The sequence below is a fragment of the Melanerpes formicivorus genome, unplaced genomic scaffold, assembly GCF_026170545.1.
Source record: "Melanerpes formicivorus ecotype bairdi unplaced genomic scaffold, bMelFor1.0.p_v2 SCAF_47, whole genome shotgun sequence".
NCBI classification, from domain to species: Eukaryota; Metazoa; Chordata; class Aves; order Piciformes; family Picidae; genus Melanerpes; species Melanerpes formicivorus.
Window position 1 is genome coordinate 1,501,146 of NW_027142399.1, and position 22,403 is coordinate 1,523,548.

General features: G+C 50.3%; 1 protein-coding gene across 1 annotated transcript in view; it reads left to right on the forward strand.

The window, feature by feature from the left end:
• Positions 1-22,403, forward strand: part of GRIK4 (glutamate ionotropic receptor kainate type subunit 4) — a gene marked incomplete at its 5' end in the record, with an annotated part of 94,921 nt that overhangs the window by 30,065 nt on the left and 42,453 nt on the right. The window contains 3 exons of the mRNA XM_068159896.1: positions 8,312-8,473; positions 15,991-16,143; positions 18,104-18,208. Of these exons, the coding sequence (XP_068015997.1) occupies positions 8,312-8,473; positions 15,991-16,143; positions 18,104-18,208 (420 nt within the window). The remainder of the gene's footprint in view (positions 1-8,311; positions 8,474-15,990; positions 16,144-18,103; positions 18,209-22,403) is intronic.

Below are 22,403 nucleotides of genomic sequence, written 5' to 3' on the forward strand. Positions count from 1 at the left end.
GCTTAGGTTTTTAGTCCTGCTTAGTGAAATTTGAGAGAATTGTCAGGGTTGGAAGGGACCTCAAGGCTTAGCCAGTTCCAATCCCCTGCCATGGGCAGGGACACCTCACACTGCAGCAGGTTGCTCACAGCCACATCCAGCCTGGCTGCAAAACCCTCCAGGGATGAGGCTCCCACCACCTCCCTGGGCAACCTGTGCCAGGCTCTCACCACCCTCATGGGGAAGAATTTCTTTCTAACCTCCAATCTGAATCTCCCCATTTCTAGTTGTGCTCCATTCCCCCCAATTCTATCCCTACCTGACACCCTCAAAAGTCCCTCCCCAGCTTTCCTGTAGCCCCCTTCAGATACTGGAAGGCCACAAGAAGCTCTCCTGGGAGCCTTCTCTTCTCCAGACTAACAGCCCCAACTGTCTCAGTCTGTCCTCACAGCAGAACAGCTCCAGCCCTCTGCTCATCCTCGTGGCCTTTCTCTGGACACATTCCAGCCCCTCCTGATCTTTCCTGTACTAGGGGCTCCAGAACTGGCTGCAGTCATACAATCATAGAATCAATAAGATTGGAAAAGACCTCAAAGATCATCAAGCCATGAGCTGTGGTGTTTTTCCTGGCTGCACCAGGTCTGCTGGCTACAAGCAGCCTCACCCCTCCCTTGTGCAAGTGACGAGGGTGGACTCTGTCCTTATGCTCTGACAAATTCTACCTTGCAGCTCAGCCAGCCTCCCCAATTCCCAGTAGCTGATGCAAAGCTTTGTGTAGAGCCCAAATCATTCCCTGAATTTATGGTTCATATTTTCAGTGGCGTGTGGTAGCAGGGCAAACAAATCAGGTTTTGCAGGCATGCCAAGGCAATTTCTCCTTATTCTAGTTAGCATGAGAAAAGGAGGATTTAGATGAGGCAGTAACTGTAACTCCCTGCCTTTTGCTGCCTGTACTACTTTACCTGTCTTCATTTTCTTTATGTATTGTTCAGGGTCCATCCTGTGCTTGATTTGCAGTTGTTAAGTAAATCACTGCCTCAGATACAGCCCAGACCCTCTGATATCAGAGCAAACCTCTCTCTTTTTCCTCTACCCCCATGTCATCTTTCAGGCTTCCTAACCCTTGTTTTCAGGTCCCAACCTTAGCACTTGACCTCTTTTCTCTGAGGATTTGTCACTCTTCAAGCCTCAGGCTCCCTGCAGAGGAATTGAAGTAAATTGCCTTCACTGAGGGCCTCACCAATGGGTTTCCTAAAGTGCTCTGGTTGGAAGAACAGCTCCCAGAATTTCATAGCTCTCCTTGCATGAGGAGGTAAAAAGCTTCTCCTCAGGATACTGAGACGCTTGAAGGTGTCCAGAGAAGGGCAGCGAGGCTGGGAAGAGGCCTTGAGCACAGCCCTGTGAGGAGAGGCTGAGGGAGCTGGGGTTGCTTAGCCTGGAGAAGAGGAGGCTCAGGGGAGACCACCTTGCTCTCTACAACTACCTGAAGGGAGGTTGGAGCCAGGAGGGGATTGGTTTCTTCCAGGCACCCAGCACCAGAACAAGAGGACACAGTCTCAAGCTGTGCCAGGGGAAGTTTAGACTCGAGGTGAGGAGAAAGTTCTTCTCTGAGAGTTGTTAGCCATTGGGATGTGCTGCCCAGGGAGGTGGTGGAGTCCCCATCCCTGGAGGTGTTCAAGAGGGGATTGGATGTGGCACTTGGTGGCATGGTTTAGTCCTGAGGTCTGTGGTGACAGGTTGGACTTGATGATCTTTGAGGTCTCTTCCAACCTTGGTGATTCTGTCTGCTTCTGTGGTGTGTCAGCTTGATAAGAGCACCCAGATTCTGTACGGAGAGTTCAACCTGAGTTGTCCTTGAGTTTAAGACCGCAGTTCCTCTTTAGCTGCATGAATAGCCAAACATCAATGCCTTGGGTAGATCTCCCACAGCCACTTAACCACTCAAAAGGCCACAGTTTGCTGGAGTGATGACTTTATTTCTTCCAGAGGGATTGATTTTTACATGTGGCCCATTATAAATATATTGACTCTGTCAATAGTTTATAAATAAACTGAGCCTTTCAAGAAAGCCATAAAGCACTTAACATAATATTGTCCACTTGAGTAAATAAATAAAGGCATTGTTAGAGGAGCTTAGGAATGATTAGCAGACTTTGCAGCTCAGCCCCGAGGTCAACAGGATGCAGGGAGGCTAAGGCAGGAGTCACCATCCCTGGAGGTGTGCAAACAGCTTGTGGACCTGGTGCTTAGGGACTTGGTTTAGTGGTGACCTTGCAGTGCTGGCCTGGTGCTTAGGGACTTGGTTTAGTGGTGACCTTGCAGTGCTGGATTGAAGGTTGTCCTAGATCATCTTGAAGGTCTCTTCCAGCCAAAGCTCTTCTGTGTGGTTCTGTGTATTTTCTCCACTCAGTGAAGAAATAGGACCAGGAGGGTGCCTTCTGCCCCTCTGGGCTACTTGTTCTAGTCCTGCCACCCATGGCCTGGGGCAAGACTCCCTGGGGAGAGTTTTATTTGCCCAAAGAACCAAGAGCTGAGGTACTTTATCTCCTCTGGTGAACATTAAAGTGGTGAATAATGATGCAGATTGGCCTCCAGTGACATCAGCAGTGGAGTCACCAGAGCTGTGCTGACTTTGCACTAGAGGAAGGTTTGGCTCAGGCAGCCTCAGCATGAGAACTGAACGTCACTGTTTGGAGGGTGACAGCTTCTCTGAGCACCAAATGCTCTGGAAATGGAAATTTTGCCAGAGTGAGGGTTTAATAGAGAAATGGAAGCCTTGGCCTGGTGTTCTTCTTCCCATCCCACAGAAAAATAGAGAAAGAGCAGCACAGGGTGTTCTGGACCCACAGAGCTTGTGCCTGGTGTAAATCAGCCTCCACTGCTGTCAGAGCCTGGATCCCTGGCTGGAGCTGAGGGGAACCTGAGGTCGGTGCAGCCTGCTGAGCTTACAGCACCAGGAGTTTCTCCTGCTGAGCACTGGGCAATGACAGCATCAGAGGGTGTTTTAGAGGCTGCTAATCCAAAAAGCCAATAAAGTCCTTGCAGTAACTAAGAGAGAAAGATAACCACAAGGGAGAGGAAGGAGGGAGTGGGGCATCTCGCTGTCAGTGGAGGTTTAATTGGACAAATCCTGCTCCTTCCAGGAGCTTGGAATGGGGTGAGGGTGAGCAGGGTGTGGGAAGGTCTTGGGAAATGAAACAAAGCCAACTTCACAGTGGTCTCCAGCATCCAGGTCGTGGTTGCTGTATCTCTGCTCCTCAGGTGATCTGGGTTATTAAAGATGTGATAAGAATCAAGCCAGGGAGCGAGGTTCTGCACACACAAATGGGATGCAGAACGGTATCACCAGTGCAATCAATAAAGCAGGAGGGAGCTCAGTAGCTGCTGCAGAGCTCTGAATAGCAAACTGGCCCTCTCCCTGCTGCGGGGTGAGCAATTACTGGGAGCCACTCGCTGGAGCGAGGCCGCAGCATGGCAGTGCAGGGGAGTCTCCAGGGTTCACAGCTCCACACTTCAAAAAGCACTTGCCTATCAGGCAGGCTGCTGTGGCACTAATCACCCCTTGCTTGACTGGCCTTTTCCATGCAGAAGTCATCTCCAGCCTCTTCCCAGACTTGGGAAGGAGGGTGTGATGGGTGGCAGTGGAGCGAGGAGCAAGAGAAAAGCTGGACATCATTAGGGGAGTCTACTTCAGCCTGTGAGTGGGTCACTTAGGTGCAGATTTGGAGGCTATTCATTAATTCTCTAGAAGCCCTTAAAGACAAATGCTGGCTGTGATGCTTTGCATTACAAGGCACGTTGTTTGCCCAGGTCTCTCATGTGCTGTCTGATTTTTAGTCGCTTGCCCCTTTTAGCGCTGTGCCTCAATTTCCTCCTCTGTGTTGTGGGCACAACAGCTCCTTGGCAGGAGTCCCCACAGGGCAAGGCAGCAGTGGTTCTGTACATTCCCCCAGCTCTGTACTGTGACAATGTGAGGAGCAGCACATTTGCTGTGCTGTGTTGTGGAGCCAGAGTGAAACAAGCAGGGCAGGAGTGGAGTTCCCACCAGGAACCCACCAGTGCCCTGTGGGAGCCGTGTCACCAGTGCAGGCTGAGAGCCTGTGGGTGCCAAGTCCCAGCTGGAATCAGCTGGCACATGATCCAAATGTGCAAGCTGAGAACCTTGCAGTGAGTAACACCCTTGTACCTCATGGGTTTATGCTCCTAATGAAATGGAGGCTATAGCCTGTAAATCTGATTGTAACTCAGAGCTAGCAACACCAGAAAATCCATGCTGCTGGCTTTAAAAGCATGAATTACAGAGCCTGACTGTGTGGCTTTTATTAGCCAGGCTCTCCCAGTGATCCAAACCTTTGGGTCACTGCATAGCTTTTTGCTTGCTGCTGTGAAGGGAGAAGGCAGGTCGAGTGCTGCATGGAGCATGGAAACCCAAGAGTGACTTCATCCTCTAATAAGTCCTCCAGCGCTGTCTCCCAGGGAACCCCTTTCTATTCAATTAGCTAATGTGTGCCTAGCACTTGGAAAATATAGAGTGCCATGCAATTGCTAAGTGTTGTTATTTAACAGCACATATTTAGTGGTTGCAGGCTTGTAGCAGGAAGTCAGAAAAATCTACACTGGAATTGCCTGCTGCTGCTGCTGCTGCAGAATTTGCTGGGGCTTGAGCAAAGCCTGGGGACATCTCTTCTGCAAAAGTTCATTAATTCTGGCTGCAGACCCTCAGGGTCTACTTTCTCTGAGATCTCATGAAACAGAATATTGACTTTTGGTGAGTGCTTGGGGGGAAAAAAATTGCAAAATCAAGTCTGAAAAGAGAGAGAAGGATTTTGGCAACCAGGATCCGTGTTCCTGACATTTACCTTGGCATGATTTTGGATGCTCTTAGTGCCTTAGGTTGCCCTGGTGTGCTCAATGTGCAGAGGGCAAAGTGCTGGTCAGCTATTGAAACTGTGAGAGTGTAGGGAAGGAATAATCAGCAGTGGAATAGGAAATAATGAGGGAGATGCATTTTGCACCCATCTCACCCACCACAGCCTCTTGTCTTCACCAGGTACCTTGATCTCACTTGAAAGTGCATTGGTGCAAAGCTGTGCTTGTGCAGGCTAGGACAAGGCACTGGGGCTTGGAGCCCCCCTTAAACAGAATCTGCTGACAGGAATGAGTGCTTTACCTAATGGCTCCTTGCTGTTAGTGTGCTGGCCAGCTCTCCTCTACCCTGCAACAGCACCAGCCAGCACTGCAGTTAAGGAAGAGTAATGTATGAAGAGAGCAGAGGTGGGTGTGAAGCTGTTCTGTGTAAGCACTGGGTCCACCAGCTCAGGCCAGGAAAGGTCAGGGATGTAAAACCACACTTGTGCTCAGCCTGATTCAATTTTTTCCTAGCTTAGGTGAAAGTCAGCCTCAGTACATCTCAATGAGAAACCCTTGGGTCTTGGCACTGAATCCCTGTGCACTTGCCCCAGAGCCATTCCTGTGGCTTAGTCTTGCTTCTCAAATCAGAACAGTATCTCTCTACCTGTTTGGTCTTGTGAAAGGCAATTGTGTTATTGCTTGCATGCAACACATGGTGCAGGGAGCCATCTGAGATCATGGCCAAGAGCAGGGCTTTCCACCCCTTCTCACTGGCAGCATCAGAGGCCCAGCTGTCCCTTGCTGTTGGGAGGGCAGCAGGGAGGACTAGGGGCTGATGGATGGGCATCAAACTCTGGAAATCGTTTGAGTGGTGCAGGTCTTGAATGGCAAATGAGTTTGTGTTTGCAAAACAGGGGGTTGGAAATGTCAAGCATGGTGAATGACTGCGTAGGAAGGGGAAAAAAACCACCAGATAGGAACAGAAGCTGAGCTGACAGCTACTGGAGTGCCTGGATGCTTTGCCCTTCCTAGCAAGCCTGACCTTACCAAATCTCTCTTAGCCCATTGCAAACAACGTGTGTCCCCCAAGGATGCTTTATCTCCTTCTCATTGCATAGGCAGCTCATGGCTCATTTGCTTCTTTCTGACCTGGCTCCACAGAAGCCTCTTGTGCACATCTGATGGCAAAACATTTGAAGGCAGAGGGTTGGGGCTGGAGCTGAGGGAAGGGCCAGGGAGCTGTGCAGGGAAAGGGTCATGTGCAGGCCATGCAATCCCCATGTGTCACTGAGGTGGATGCTTTATGAGCATGACAGCAGCAGAAATAAGGTTTTCTGCAGCTGGAGGGGTGCCTAGAAAAAGGTAGATACAGAGAACATTTGCTGTAGGAAAAGACCAAAGCTTGCAATGCCCAGCCAGGGCTAATGGGCACTGGGAACAAGCTGCTGTTAACATCTGAACCAGAGCTAATTGTTGACTGGGGGGAGCAGGGCCAGGTCTGCCTGCAGTCGCTTTGTCAGGCAGGGAGCCCTGGCAGCTGGGGTGTGGGAGCTTCCCCCTGGAGATTGGAGTGATGCAGGTGGGAGTCCCTCCTGAAAGCTGCACAGAGAGCTGAGCCAGGGGCTGGGATCAGTGCTGTCACTCCCCCAGCCCGAGCAGAATGGACTCAGGGGTTCAGCTTCGCATGGCTGCTGCTAATTGCACCTCTGCCTCAGTTTCCCTTGTGTGAAGTGAGACTGGGTGTATGTGTGTGTGTGTGTGTGTTATTCCCCCACTCAGGAATAACTAATTTAAGGATTAACCTGCCAGGGCCTGAGCAACCTCAACAGCCTAGAAATGTTTTACTAAATAAAAGCACTGACTTCAGCTGCCTTGAGATTGGGGTGGGCTGGCCTGAGGCTGAAGCCTTGGGCTCCCTGGTGTGGCCATGGCACTTTGGGGCATGGTTCAATGGCCATGGTGGTGCTAGGTCAATGGTTGGACTGGATGATCTTAGAGGTCTTTTCCAACCAAAACAATTCTATGATCTCATTCTCCTCCTGCATATAACAAAGGACACAGTCTCAAGCTGTGCCAGGGCAGGTTTAGGTTGGATGTTAGGAAGAAGTTCTTCATAGAAAGAGAGATTGGCCATGGGAATGTGCTGCCCAGGGAGGTGGTGGAGTCACTATCCCTGGAGGTGTTTAGGAAGAGACTGGATGGGGTGCTTGGTGCCATGGTTTAGTTGATGAGATGGTGTTGGGTGATAGGTTGGACTCGATGATCTCAAAGGTCTTTTCCAACCTGGTTGATTCCATTCCACTCCATTCCATTCCATTCCACTCCACTCCATTCCATTTCCAAGGGGGCAGCTGTTCATGTTGTGCCCCACACAATTTGCCTCCCAGCCCTGGCTGGGGGGAGGTGAATCCTTCAGGGGCTCAAAGTATCTCCTGCTTCCCTGCCTTGCATCCAGGTTCTCCTCAGGTCCAGGTCCTCATTAGCCCTCTGCCCTCGTAGTGCAGGTTGACAGGATGGAGTGGGTAAATGGATAGGCTGTCAGGCAGGCAGGAGGATAATATCATTCAAATGAATCAATAGTTCACAGGCAATTTCATGTTACCTAATGTTAATGTGGCTGTGGCCAAAATGCACTTAATCCTGTGCCTGCTCACATCCCCGTGGGAGTTTGCCATGCTGGAGCAGCCTTGTAAGCCCGTGTTTGGGAGATTTACAGACCTTGTTCCTACGAGCATGCAGGTGCAGGGAAGGTAAAAAATGACTTGCCTGGCTGAAAGCTCCTGGCCCACAGAGCCCAAAGCCATTTGTATTAGTGATAGAGGAGAAGGAGGATCCAGCAGTTGCTGGAACTATGACTCCCACCTTCTCCCTCCGTTTCAGCAATTAGCCATAGAGAAATTAGTGGGGAAGGCAGCATTATTTCCTGCTAATAGGACAGGGAGGGTTGGACTTCTCTCCAGGAAGCTGGCTTTTTCATGGAACTGCTTCCATTAACAGGAGCAGCAAACCAGGGCTCTTCCTTTTTGCCTTTCCCTCCCCTCCATGTACAGTCATTTTTCTCTCTCTGACCACTTTGCTCTTCAGCAATGCAAGAGGATAGGTCCCACTCCAAAGCACCTTGGAATCATAGAATCAACAAGGTTGGAAAAGACCTCAGAGATCATCAAGTCCAACCTGTCACCCAAGACCTCATGACTACTAGACTCTAGCACCAAGTGCCACATCCAATCCCCTCTTGAACACCTGCAGGGACGGTGACTCCACCACCTCCCTGGGCAGCACATCCCAATGGCTAACAACTCTCTCTGGGAAGAACTTTCTCCTCACCTCCAGCCTAAACTTCCCCTGATGCAGCATGAGACTTTCACATGCAGGTCCTCCTAGCTGCAGGGTCTCCCTTTCAAGGGTATACTGAGTGGTTTTGAAGCTTTTGGTGCCTGCTTTCTTCCCTAACCCTCTTCTCTGGTTTGGGTTGCTTTAGGAGTTTTCTCTCCAGCGCCTGGACAGCTTGCTGGATGACAGAGTCAACATCCTGGGATTTTCCATTTTCAACCAGTCTCATGCTTTCTTCCAAGAGTTTGTCCAGAGCCTCAACCAGTCCTGGCAGGAGAACTGTGACCACGCTCCTTTTACTGGGCCAGCAGTAAGTAATATTCATTGCTGCCACCCACAGCCTCCCTGAGCTGGGAGCTCCTGTAGACCACCCAGCAAACCTTGTGGCTGTGGGCTGGTTCTGAGCAGACACTGCCAAGGTTGTGTGAGAACCAACCAGAGGTAGAGACTCTGGTCTCAAATGTATGGGTGCAGGGTACTGACTGATTCTTTAATCCATATAACCCCTGTGCTGGAGAGCTTGTGTGCATCACCAAGCTCTGGCACTGCTGTGCCTTGGGTTGGTTTTCAGGGGAGATGATAGTGCAGGAATGGGAAGGATGGGCCAGACAGCACCTTAGTTAAGTGGTGTCAAGCTGTGAATTACAGGGGAGCCTCCCCATCTGGAGAATACTAAAGCACTCCTGAAAGCCTGTGGTTGTCCAGAGGGGCAGTGGGGAGCTGTGTGGGTGTCGAGCTTTAGAGGGCTTCTCTATGACTGAATGGCTTTAAACCCAAGCTTAATGTTAATTTGAATGGTATTTAGATGTGAATGTAGGGGATGATGCAGCCCTGACTCAGGGTTTCCCTTGTGAGGTTTGTTTCTGTATTTTACCTCTAGGAAGATGTTTGATGGAGAGGGAGGCTGAGTGCAGGGAGTATAGCGAGGGCTGGGCTTGGGTAGGTGCCAAGGGGGTGGGGTGTGTTGCATTCTCTAACATCTCCCTGACCAGTGTGTGGGTCAGCAACCTAACTAGAAAGGTTTGCAGCATTGATTTGCCATATCAGGGATGCACAGGGCTGGGGGAGGGCAGAAAGAGAGAATGCCACCAGCGAAACCCTTTACATCATTTTTAATGAACTCAGAGTCCCCTTGACAAGCTGAGGCAGCTGTGCACTCCTTATTATCACTACAAGGTGATCTCAAGCAGGCAAGGTAAGGAGCTTTCCTCCTTTATGTCCACAAGCTATTGGCTGGACATGGAGCTCTGGCCATGGTTAGTAGCTGCCTGGGACCATCCTGCTCTCTCCCTCTTCCCAGCCCTCTCGTGCAGAGGCAGTTGCAGCGAGCTTGCTTTGTGCCCTGCTAAATCTCTGTAGGATCACTACTAAGAAGCTTCCTATTTGGATGACAGCTGGAGAGGCTGTTTGGAGGCATTAAAAATAAATTTCCCCCTAATAGTAGAAAGAGCAGACAGTAGGAATAGGAGTGCAGCAGGTGTGATGGGGAAATAACTGATCTCATTGCACTTCTCACCCTGTGCTGCCTTGAACAAGCAGCAAAATGTGTAGATGGGAGGATGCAAGAGGATGTCTCATTGCAGGGTTTTTTTTCTTGAAGGAGTGAAGGAGTTCAGAGCTGTATGGAGCTGTTTGGTTTGCAAGCCTGAGCCTAAATCACCCATCAATGTAATATTAAGCCAGCTGGATGCTCCTTTCATTCATTCATAAAGTCTAATCAGCCATACAGCAGGCTGCCTCCCAGGCCAGGGAGGACATGCCTGGAGGGAGGGGGTTTGGCCATGCTGCATCACCCTCATCTAAACCATTCCAGCTGTCCTCAGTGGACCTGCCCAAGGCCTGCAATGATTTCCCAAGCACCCACCACGTGGCTGCTCTTGGCTGTTCTATGTAGCTCCCCTCCTGCTAGGTGGTGGTCAGCTGCTCAGGGGGTGTACAAAGGGGAAATTGAGGCATGAAAGAGAAGTGAAGAGTCTTGGTCAAAAGACTGTTGCTTTCTGATGATGAGAAGGTTCACTCTGTGTTCACAGCCAGCCTCCCATTATCAGTATGCCATGTCCCAGATGATGGGAAAAGGACCTTGCCCTGGCTGATGAAGTGAAGTGAAATATTCTCAGGCAGGGCATGTGTTTGCTTTCCTGTGTCTGAAATGGAAAGCCAGGGCCACTTTGCCCTGCACCATCTCTGTCAGTGGCAGTCTGGCAGATCTCCTCTCCCAGAGAGCATCTGTTTGTGTAAAACCTTCCCTTTTAGTCCAGGGAAGCAGCTATCTCGTGGGATAGCTCATACTGAAAAGAGAAAAGGAAGCTCAAGAGCTGGAAGTGACAGGAGGGAGGTTTCCTGTGAGCTGCAAGATCCCAGGGCTTTCTTGCTAGAGCTGAGGAAGTGTCTGAAGAAAGAGGAGGGAGCTGCTTGCTTCTAATGCTATTCTCATTAATCACATTGCAAAGAAAGGAAATCAGAGAAAATCATTCAAATTACAGATGGCTAGATTAGGTAATTAGAATTTAGCCTAAAACAGATGTTTGTAATTAAGTGTTTATGTCATTGAATAAAATCCAGATTGTAATGTCTGTTTCACAGGATTTTAATGGTTTTCATTCCCTGTGTTATGTTTGGGGGCAAAGATACAGCTGATAATGGGTTAGGAAGACAAGGGGGGAAAAAAAAGACCCAAACCATATGGCCAAGCCCAGACTAGCCAAACCTGTTCATGTTTCCCTGGAGATCAGCTCACCTTTAAACATGGCCTTCACGTGGGAGGCTTCCAGAAATACAAGATAAAGCAGGATCCTCCACTCAGCCACACCTCACCTGCTGTTAGTTCCTCAAGGGACAGATCTGGTGTTGGGAGGAAGGTGTGCAAGGAGCTGAGGTGGACCTGGGTGGAGCTCAGGCTCCATCCCCGCTGCTGAGGCACACCCCACCTGGAGTACTGCATCCAGTTCTGGAGCCCCTACTACAAGAGGGATGTGGAGGTGCTGGAGTATGTCCAGAGAAGTGCCACAAGGATGAGCAGAGGGCTGGAGCACCTCTCCTGTGAGGACAGACTGAAGGAGTTGGGGCTGTTCAGTCTGGAGAAGAGAAGGCTAATGACCTAATTGTGGCCTTTCAGTATCTGAAGGGGGCTACAAGAAGGCTGGGGAGGGACTTTTTAGGGTGTCAGATAGTGATAGGACTTGGGGGAATGGAATGAAGCTGGAGGTGAGGAGATTCAGGCTGGAGGTGAGGAGGAAGTTCTTCCCCATGAGAGTGGTGAAGCCCTGGAATGGGTTGTGCAGGGAGGTGGTTGAGGCCCCAGCCCTGGAGGTGTTTAAGCCCAGGCTGGATGAGGCTCTGGCCAGGCTGATCTAGTCTCAGGTGTCCCTGCCCATGGCAGGGGGGTTGGAACTAGCTGATCCTTGTGGTCCCTTCCAACCCTGACTGATACTATGATACTATGACATCTGATGGTGTTAGTTATCTTGAAGACACTAACAGGGACGGTCTTGCCTGTGCACAAGGGCTGGAGGTCTCCTTCCTGACCCTTTCTAGCTGGTGAGTTGTACCCAGGGCTTTGGGGCACAGCTGTACCCTGCAGCACCACCTTAGATCCTGGCTACAGCCTCTCCCCACGCAGCTGACCAGCATGCTGAGGGAGATGGAGCAGTGAGCCCAGCTGCCCAGCCCACCAGCTGCCCCTTTTCTGGAGCCTTCTTCTCATGAGGCAGCCAGCAAGTGGCAAAGTTCATTAGCAACTTTCCTTGTCAGGATTTAGGCTTAATGGAGAGAGCCCAAGGAACTTGCAGTGGGGATCCACTGCTGAGCTCACCAAGTCAGAATCAGATTAGATGCTAGGAGGGAGTTCTTCACCATGAGGGTGGTGGGGGGTGCTGGAAAGTGTCCACAGAAGGGCCATGAGGATGAGCAGAGGGCTGGAGCTGCTCTGCTCTGAGGACAGTCTAAGAGAGCTGGGCTTGTGGAGTCTGGAGAAGAGAAGGCTCCCAGCAGACCTAGTTGTGACCTTCCAGTATCTGTAGGGGGCTACAAGAAAGCTGGGGAGGGACTTCTGAGGGTGTCAGGGAGTGATAGGACTGGGGGGAATGGAACAAAACTAGAAATGGGGAGATTGAGATTGGCTGTCAGGAAGAAGTTCTTCCCCATGAGGGTGGTGAGAGCCTGGCACAGGTTGCCCAGGGAGGTGGTGGAAGCCTCCTGCCTGGAGGTGTTTGCAGCCAGGCTGGATGTGGCTGTGAGCAACCTGCTGCAGTGTGAGGTGTCCCTGGCCATGGTCAGAACTGGCTGATCCTTGAGGTCCCTCCCAACCCTGACACTTCTATGATTCTAAGTCTTTCTCATGCAGGCTGTTCCGTTGCAGGGGCGGTGGGAAAACAACAGGGATCTGCACAAATCAGATGATGCACACAAAGGGAGAGAATCAATTTGTTAACAGGGAAATTGGCTTCTTGTGACAGAGTGACAAAACTGTGGTTTAGAACGAGAACATAAACACAGTGAGAGATTGCATGGGTGAGATGAAGAAATTCAAGGCAAGGTGCAGGAGAGCAGTGCCAGACCCCCCTTGCTCAATCTGCCTCGAGGGAGCGAAAAGGGTGCTGCCTCCAGCTCTGTCTCCTCTGCTGGTTATGGCTTCCTCTGCAAAGGGAAGGAGGTATGCTGAGGGCATGGGAAGGATAGAATCATTGAATCAGTCAGGGTTGGAAGGGACCACAAGGATCATCTAGTTCCAAGCCCCCTGCCATGGGCATGGCCAGAGCCTCATCCAGCCTGGTCTTAAACACCTCCAGGGATGGGGCCTCAACCACCTCCCTGGACAACCCATTCCAGGGCTTCACCACTCTCATGGTGAAGAACTTCTTCCTCATGTCCAGTCTGAATCTCTCCAGCTTCATTCCATTCCCCCTAGTCCTATCACTGCCTGATATCCTAAGAAGTCCCTCCCTAGCCTTCTCATTCCCTACCTGCTCCTGCATTTCACAACCCTTTCCCCCAACCCCTAAATTGCTCTGAAAATCTGCCTGAAATCCTAACAAATTGTTCAAGGCTTAGGGAGTAAAATATTCCAATCAATAATGTCAAATGCTTCACTAAGATCTACAAGTCTCTTGCTCACCAGCTAATAAGAGATCATTAACTGCTCAGGGAAAATGGAAATGAAAACCCAACAGGAGACAATTAAAAATGCTGGGCCAATCATCTGAGCTGGTGTGGGATGTTGAACTCTGGGTTGACAGGGCTTGTGTTTGCTCTTGTAATAGTTTTGTTTGGCCAAGGGGTGTTAATATGGCTCCTGATGAAGGGAAGCAATTGTTAATTGTGTGGCATCCTGTAACCTGAATGGGATTTGAGCCCCAGGTAAAAATGAAGCATGCACTAAAGAGCTTCGTGGAGCAGGGGCTGAGGATGGGGCAGGCTGGAGAGGCCCTGTGAGGAAAAGAATTCATACTGAAGGTAAAAGAAGAAAGCTGTGGAGAAGGCTATACCTGCTCCTTTAAGAGCTCTAGAAAACGCTTCCTGGGAGAGGAATGTTTGGGTCAGATGGGGAGAAAGCCTAAGCAGGCTTGTCCCTGAACAGAAGAAATGCAGGAGAGAGGATTGCTGCTGTTGCAAAGGGACCTGTGGGATCTCATAGCTGAGGCAGGATAGGAAACAGGATACCCAGCTTCTGTTCCCACGCTGCCACCAGGGCCTCCTGCGTATTCTCAGCTGGCTCTGGTGTTACAGTTTGTCTCCTGCTAAATAGCTGTAATAAAATTTCACAGCTCTGCCATCAGTCAATCCTGATTATCAGCAGGAACTTCTCAGCATACCTGAGCAAAGGGGCAAACAGCTCAGAGGCAAGGCACAAGAGCTGCAGAGGGACTTTTATAAGGGCATGAGGTGATAGGGTAAGGGTGCAACGGTCTGAAAGGAGCAGGGAAGGTTTAGGTCAAACATTAGGAAGAGGATCTTTACTATGAGGGTGGTGAGACCTTGGAATGGGTGGCCCAAAGAAGTTGTGGACACCTCAACCCTGTTGAAGACCAGGCTGGGTGAGGCTTTGTGCAGCCTGGTCTGGTGGAAGGAGTTGGAAGTAGATGAGCTTTGAGATCCTTTCCAATTCAAGATGTTCTATGGCTCTGTGATGATTCTGTGAAGACTGAGAGATGCCACTCAGGTTGCTTAGTGTTCACTGCAGAGTCCCCAGATGCTATTGTGTAAAAACTGATTAAACTGGTGCCTAGAGGAGGAATGTGGCACAGTCAGCAAGAGTCTGTGCTGGGGCTGGAAAAGTGAGGGGTTACAGGTGCCATTAGAGCTGGTTTTGGGGCTAGCACTAGGCTGGAATCGTGCCTTGTGACTTCTGCCAGCTTGCACATGGTAAGATTTTGTTCTGCTTGCTAACTCCCCAGTCCTGGGCCGTTGTGGTCAAGGAGGTCTTGCCACTGATCTGAGTACATCAAGCAGGGTTAGGTCTGGCTCACCCTCATCAAATTAGTAACCCAGCAGAAGCTGAAGCTTTGTTGGTCTGATTGAGCTGGGCAAGACTGTCCCTGAAGGGCCACTGGCAGAAGTGACTAAATCTAATCAGGCTTTGGGGAGAATAGAGGAGGCAGACACTGCTGAACATCACAGACAGGGTAAGATGTGGGAAAGGAGCTCCAGGCTAGAGACTGAACCCAGTGCTGTGATCTGGGATGGTAGGAGGATGATCTCAGAAGTAGCAATGAGGAAGATGTAGCCACGAGGAAGATGCAGCCTTGATAGAAAGGAACTGCAGTGGTTTAATTCCAGCAAAGTCAGGAGGTGACAGTAATTAAAAGTGAAATCTTAGTCACAACAGTGAACAGGAGAGAGCAAATGGCTGATTGTTATGTAGATCAAAAGCACCAACATGGCTGTGCATGGGGTGCAAAAGATGGTTTGTGAGGCTAGATGAGCAAAACAATCTGATTAAAGGCAAAAGAAGAAAGAGAGGGGGGAAAGGAGAAAAAAATAGGCAAAGATGAGAAGCAGAGGGGATGAGCTCTGTGATTCTGCACATTGCTTCTGCAGTGCCACCACAGAGCAGGTAACAGCCAGCAGGAAACTGGAGGTTGTAGCAGGGGACCAGTGTCTGAAAGCCAGGTCTCAGTTTCTCAGGAAGCAGACCTAGCAAAGCCTCATTTCAAAGCACTGGTCAAAGAAGGAGTCTGGTGCCTAATGAAGGCTGAAGAGGCAGAGTCATCTTTCCTTCTGTGGCCCCAGGCACAGGATCTTTATTTTGCCCAGATGCCTATTTTAAGAACTTCACAAACCTGATGCTCTCAGGAGCTGTCCTCCTGTCCAGGAGGTCACCAAAGCACCAAAACCTCAGAGCTTGGTTAGAAAGGGCTCATTACTTTAGGAAACTGAGACAGAAAATAACAAGAAAGGAGGAGGGATGAATAAAGATAGAATGATGGGAGTGATGGGAGAAGCTCTGTGGAGCGAGCAAGCAGAGACATAAGGGGTAAGGAAGGAAGGAAGCAAGCAAGAATAGGAGAAACACAACAGAAAGGCAGTGGAAATAGGGCTGGCAAGGGGATTGCACTTGCACCAGTGAAGCCTACCCAGGCACAGCAGATCAGGGCTGCCAATACTTCTGTCTCCCTACCCTTGGGTGGGTGCAGATGGGGGGCAGGGTGCTGATGGAGCAGCACAGTAGGCAAGCAGGGCTTGTTGTCTGCACAGAAAAGGCCAAGGATCTCTGACCCTGGCTGAAGTTGTGAATAATGCACTCTGCTGCTTGCTGCAGGGTCCTGAAGGTGCAGTGGGAAGCTCAGTTTTTGTCTTCCCATCTCAATGTTCTTCCTCCTTTCCCCACAGCTCTCTTCTGCCCTGCTGTTCGATGCCGTGTACGCTGTGGTGACTGCCGTGCAGGAGCTGAACCGCAGCCAGGAGATTGGGGTGAAGCCCCTGTCCTGTGGGTCTGCCCAGATCTGGCAGCATGGCACCAGCCTGATGAACTACCTGAGAATGGTGAGAAGGGACTGAAGTTTGCTGGTGTGTTAGGAGCTAGTGCCTGGAGCAAAAGATGTGCGTGTGTGTGTGTGCTGGCACAGCTCTCAAGCACAGAGTGTTGGCCTGTTTGAAGGCAGCCCTGGGAGTGAAAAGAGAGGAGATCTGAGGGCTGGTTTGTCACTGGCCTTGGAACAATGAGAAACTCCTTTCTTTCTTTCTTTCTTTTGTTTTTTTTTTCAGGCTTTGCTGCAGAAAAACTGGAATTCAATGAGTTTTTAATGTTTTTTTTTTGTTAAGTATGAATGTTTCTAAGTGATTTGAGCTCTGGTTGGAGTGATGTAAGGTCACGCTGTACAATTGCTGGGAGCTCAGAGGAAAGAAGTGAGTTTCTCTATGGAAGGGGTTTGGGCTGCTTTGAGCCCAAGAGTGTGGTTGCTGGAACTGATCAAACCTGGTTCTGCCATGAGAGCAGACCCTGAAATCTCAGCTTTGTGATCTAATTGGAGTTTGTCAATGTGTATCATGAGAGCTCAGCTTGGCTGTGCAGAAGGAACCTCTTTTCTGAGTATGTCTGGGGGGCAACTGACTCTTTCCCCCTAAAGGAAGGTTCAGCTGAACTTGACCACTTTGCTTCATGTGTGTCAAGCCTCCTCCTAGCTCGCCCTTAGTCAAAGACAAGAAATTCCCTGAGTTTCTCTTGGCTCTGCTATTAGGATGCTCAGTAGCTTGCCCTCACTACTGAAGAGGTGCTCCAGCAGCAAGTGAGCAGTGGTTAAGGTGCAGAGGGAGGCCAGACACTCATCCTGGCTCCTCTGCAAGAAGCTCTTGTCTTAAAAACAGCACAAAATGGTTCGTGGAGGAATCCCCAGCCAGTGGTTCAGTGTGGCACAGCCAAGAGCCTTGGGGTGGAGGGAGGATTTGATGTGGCCCTGGGCAGCCTGATATAGTTACAGTTGACCCTGCTGAATGCAGGGTGGTTGGGCAAGATGAGCTTTGAGGTTTTCCTTCCAACCAGCTGCAATCTGTGAGGAGGTGAGGGGCTGTGGAGATGGTTGTTCTAAAACAGAGCAAAGAAATCCAGGGATCCCTGCACTGGGCACTGATGATTCTCCTGCTCTCCTCCACATTTCTCTTCTGTCCAGCAATGTTGAGTTGCTGGAAGGCGTCCAGAGAAGGGCAACAAAGCTGGGGAGTGGTTTGGAGCACAGCCCTGTGAGGAGAGGCTGAGGGAGCTGGGGTTGCTTAGCCTGGAGAAGAGGAGGCTCAGGGCAGACCTTCTTGCTCTCTACAACTACCTGAAGGGAGGATGTAGCCAGCTGGGTGTTGGTCTCTTCTCCCAGGTAACCACCAACAGAACAAGAGGACACAGTATCAAGCTGCACCAGGGGAGGTTTAGGCTGGATGTTAGGAAGAAATTCTTCCCAGAAAGAGGAATTAGTCATTGGGATGTGCTGCCCAGGGAGGTGGTGGAGTCCCCATCACTGGAGGTGTTTAGGAAGAGCCTGGATGGGGTGCTTGGTGCCATGGTTTAGTTGATTAGATGGTGTTGGGTGATAGGTTGGACTCGATGATCTTAAAGGTCTTTTCCAAACTGGTTAATTCTGTTCCATTCCATTCCATTCCTGTTCCATTCCATTCCATTCCTGTTCCATTCCATTCCTATTTCCTTCCATTCCTATTCCTTTCCTATTCCATTTCCTTCCATTCCTATTCCTTTCCTATTCCATTTCCTTCCATTCCTATTCCTTTCCTATTCTATTCCATTTCCATTCCTATTCTATTCCATTTCCATTCCTATTCTATTCCATTCCCATTCCCTATCCTATCCTATCCTAATTAGCATTGAGGGAGCCAGATTGCCTTGCTGGAGCTGCTGGGTGGGTAGTGCACGGGGCAAGTGGCTGCCAGCCCCATCTGTGCTGTGGGTGGTGGGGTAAGGCACCTTGATGGGCGCTGTAACTCATTCTCTCTTGGACAGGTAGAATTGGAAGGTCTCACCGGCCACATTGAATTTAACAGCAAAGGGCAGAGGTCCAACTACGCCCTGAAGATCCTGCAGCACACCCGCAGCGGCTTCCGGCAGGTAAGAGCAGCTGTGCTGCTCCAGCTCTTCAGCTTCTAGAGACCCAAAATCACTTGCATGAGGACAAATGGGAGAGTTATCCATAAAATAGGCCAAAAAAAAGAGCTCCATGAACCCTTCTAAACAACTGCTCCTGCAACAGAGAGCAAAGGGGACAAGCCTTCATCAGGAGCTCTCTCCCCAGCATGGTGACTGGGAGGAAGTCAAGGCAGAAAGGGACCTGGGGGTACTGGGTGATAGTAGGCTGAACATGAGCCAGCTGTGTGCCCAGGTGGCCAAGAAGGCCAATGGCATCCTGGCCTGCATCAGGAATAGTGCAGCCAGCAGGAGCAGGGAAGTCATTGTGCCCTGTGCTCAACACTGGTTAGACCACACCTTGAGTCCTATGTCCAGTTCTGGGCTCCTCGGTTTAAGAAAGATGTTAAGATGCTGGAACATGTCCAGAGAAGGGCAAGAAAGCTGGGGAGGGGTCTGGAGCACAGCCCTGTGAGGAGAGGCTGAGGGAGCTGGGGTTGTTTAGCCTGGAGAAGAGGAGGCTCAGGGAAGAACTTATTGCTGTCTACAACTCCCTGAAGGGAGGTTGTAGCCAGGTGGGGGTTGGTCTCTTCTCCCAGGCAACCAGCACTAGAACAAGAGGACACAGTCTCAAGCTGCACCAGGGGAGGTTTAGGCTGGATGTTAGGAAGAAATTCTTCCCAGAAAGAGAGATTGGCCATTGGAATGTGCTGCCCAGGGAGGTGGTGGAGTCACCATCACTGGAGGTGTTTAGGAAGAGACTGGATGGGGCACTTGGTGCCATGGTTTAGTTGATTAGATGGTGTTGGGTGAGAGGTTGGACTGGATGAGCTCAAAGGTCTTTTCTGGCCTGGCCTGGCCTGGCCTATTCTATTCTATTCTATTCTCCTCTTGGTTTCCGGTGTGTCTTCCTCTGTAGTGGGTTTGGTTAACTTCAGCTGGTTTTAGCTCAGTGCTTGAAGATTCCCTCAGTCCTAACTCCTCTTCTTGCTTGTTACTCCCTTTCTGTCCAAGGGATCTTTTTCTGGCTTCATCTTCATGTTAAGGATGATGATGTGGGGCCACTCTCCAAGTGGTGAGATTACCTGACAAGCTCAAGGAATTTGGGTTTTACAGGTAAATCCAAACTTTATCCAGGAAAACAAATGGAAGTCCCAGAAAGAGGGTTTTCATCTCTCTTGTTTCCCTGCTGGCAGCTCCACACCTGCCCTTTTCTCAGAGATTGCCACTGCTCCTACATGCTGGCAGAGAACAAAAGCTGTTGTGTCTTACTCCACACCAACAGAGCATTTTTGGCATTAGGAAATCTCTCCTGGTCTGGCAGCAGTGAATTTTAGCTTTGGCAAGGGTGTTGACTGCCAGTCCTTACCTGTCAAGTGACAGCTCAGCTTTGAACATTGCCTTTGGCTGAGTGAGCAAGGGATCAGGACAGCATTTTCCCCACATTAAGCTCTCTCATAGCACCAATGCCCTTTTAATCATTTCCCAGGCCCATCACACTCTGAGCTGAAGTGACAGACCCAAGCCCATCTGCATTAATAAGTGCATGCATTCAGCTGGAGCAAAGGAAGCAGCAGCTGTAAACCTCACTCTGACAGCTATGTGTTTGCTCTGTTGAAACGTGGCAGGGAGCTCACATGAAATGCACAGGTCCTCCTGGAGCAGTGCTTCTCCCAAAGCTCCACAGACAGCTCTGCCTGCAGCCTAATCTGCCCTGAGATGAAAGTCTCAGCTCTGCTCCACACACTTGGCCTGACAGGAGAAAATCTTTTCTGACCTGTGGCAGAAGTTTGGTAAATCAGCAGCTTCGCACTGCAGAGGTACCCAGGAAAGCTGCCTGGGACTAAGCTTCTCTAATTTCCCATTGGAGCACAGTGGTGATAAATCACTTCCAGTCACAATAACAAGGATGGAAGGATGGGGACAGTCCCGTGGTGTGTGCAGCTGCCTGCTGAGAGCCCTGTGGTGGCTGCAAGCTCCCTTCTGTCAGAAACCCATCGGGGAGGACTTAGTCTTCATAATTCTGCTCTGCATGCCTGTGACAGCCTTCCCAGCATCTGCTCTCCCCTTCTCAGGGGTCTTGCCTGACTGATAGCAATGCCTGGGGGGGGATATTATAGCCCTTCAGAGGCTGCAAGACTGTTTCATGCTGTGCCCAGCTGGGAAGGGCATCCCTGGACAGAGTGGTAAACCCAGGGCAGGGTCCTGCACAGGGCTGCCTGCCCCTCTCTCAGTCACTGCACAGGGAAGGAGAAAGCTACTTTTAAACACCCACCTTTGTGGTTACTGTCTTCCCATCAGCCTGGCTTCTTGCAGCAAGAATTACTAAATAAATAATTAACAAGCATTTAATTAAAGCCACCATGAGAGGATGGGGCAAGGAACAGAGATTCACATCCTGGAGCCAGCCTTGTTCCCAAGGGTCACATTAACTGATTTGCTCAGGCTCTTGTTTAAAACACTTCTCTTTCCTCCTTACTTTTAATCAAGCCCATGCTCTCTGCACATTACTCTTTCTCTTTCCCCCTCTCTCTTTTTCTCTTCCCCTTCATCTATCAAAGCCACAGGGACTTCCAGCTCATCAGCTCTGATAGAGAATTCACCAAATTTTGAAGCCAGCCCAGCCAGCAAACAAATGAGAGCCACTTAGGGCTTCTAACAAGCTGCTGCTTTGGGGCAAGGAGGGGCAGGGCTCTTGGACACCCAGTTTTGAATACCTTTATGTAACACACCCCAGGTGGCTTTTCCTCTTGCTGGACTTGCTGGAACGTGTCCAGAGAAGGGCAACCAAGTTGGTGAGGGGTTTGGAACACAAGCCCTATGAGGAGAGGCTGAGGGAGCTGGGGTTGCTTAGCCTGGAGAAGAGGAGGCTCAGGGGAGACCTTCTTGCTCTCTACAACTACCTGAAGGGAGGTTGTAGCCAGGAGGGGCTTGGTCTCTTCTCCCAGGCAACCAGCACCAGAACAAGAGGACACAGTCTCAAGCTGTGCCAGGGGAGGTTTAGGCTGGAGGTGAGGAAGAAATTCTACACAGACAGAGTGATTGCCCATTGGAATGTGCTGCCCAGGGAGGTGGAGTCCCCATCATTGGAGGTGTTTAGGAGGAGACTTGATGGGGTGCTTGGTGCCATGGTTTAGTTGATTAGGTGGTGTTGGAGGATAGGTTGGACTCAATGATCTTGAAGGTCTCTTCCAGTCTATCCTATCCCATCCTATCCCATCCTATCCCATCCTATCCCATCCTATCCCATCCTATCCCATCCTATCCCATCCTATCCCATCCTATCCTATCCTATCCTATCCTATCCTATCCTCACTTAGCTCAACTAGTGGAAATTCTTCCCCAGCCATATGAGAGCTGCTCTCTGTTCACAGGCTCATTCACATGGTGGTGATCCACAGGTCTGACAGGGACTGAGTTTGTACATGTCAGCTTTTTGTTGTTGGTGGTTTCTTCTTTACCTTTCTTTGCCCCATTGCAGCACACCCTCACAGTGATCACACAGTCTCAGTGTGATCACTGAAGCCAGAGCAGAGGTTTGGCAGCTTAACAGGAGAAGGCAATGCAGAGGGACCTCAGTGAAGGCAAATGTGCAGAGGAGAGGCAGGGGAAGCTGCTGGTGGGGCTGGAGTCCTGCCATGGGTGCACTGTCCCCAGCTCTGTCTGTGACCCCTTGGTCTTTTCCAGTCCTAGGTGCAGCTGCTTAGCTAAAGGCTCTGCTGGTGTCCTGAGAGAGAGCAGAGGAAGTGCTGGGGTGTCTAATTGGTATGTTGATGAGATACAGATGAATTAGCAGCCAATAGCTCAGAGACCCTCTGCAATCCCTACTCCATCAAACCTTTTTAACTTAGCAGTGGCTAATCAGTCTCGGTGGGGCTTGCTCCTCTTTAGCTGTTACCCCCAGCAAGAGTTCAGGGACAGATCCTGCCAACATCTGAATGCCTTTCACCTCCCAGGACCTGGCTAACTCAGCATGTGCTCATCAGGTCCTGCCTGGGCTGTGCCAGGTGTCCATCATGCTGTGTGAAGGGGGTGTCTGGGGAGGAAGGGGATCAGGGGGGTTGCTGCCTGGCTCCAGGAGCAGGTTGTGGTTGTACAGCTTTTAAGAGTAGGCACTCTGTATCACATGCTAACTTCTGTAGAGGAAGCTTTTGCCTGCTTGCCTTGCCATGGGTCTGGC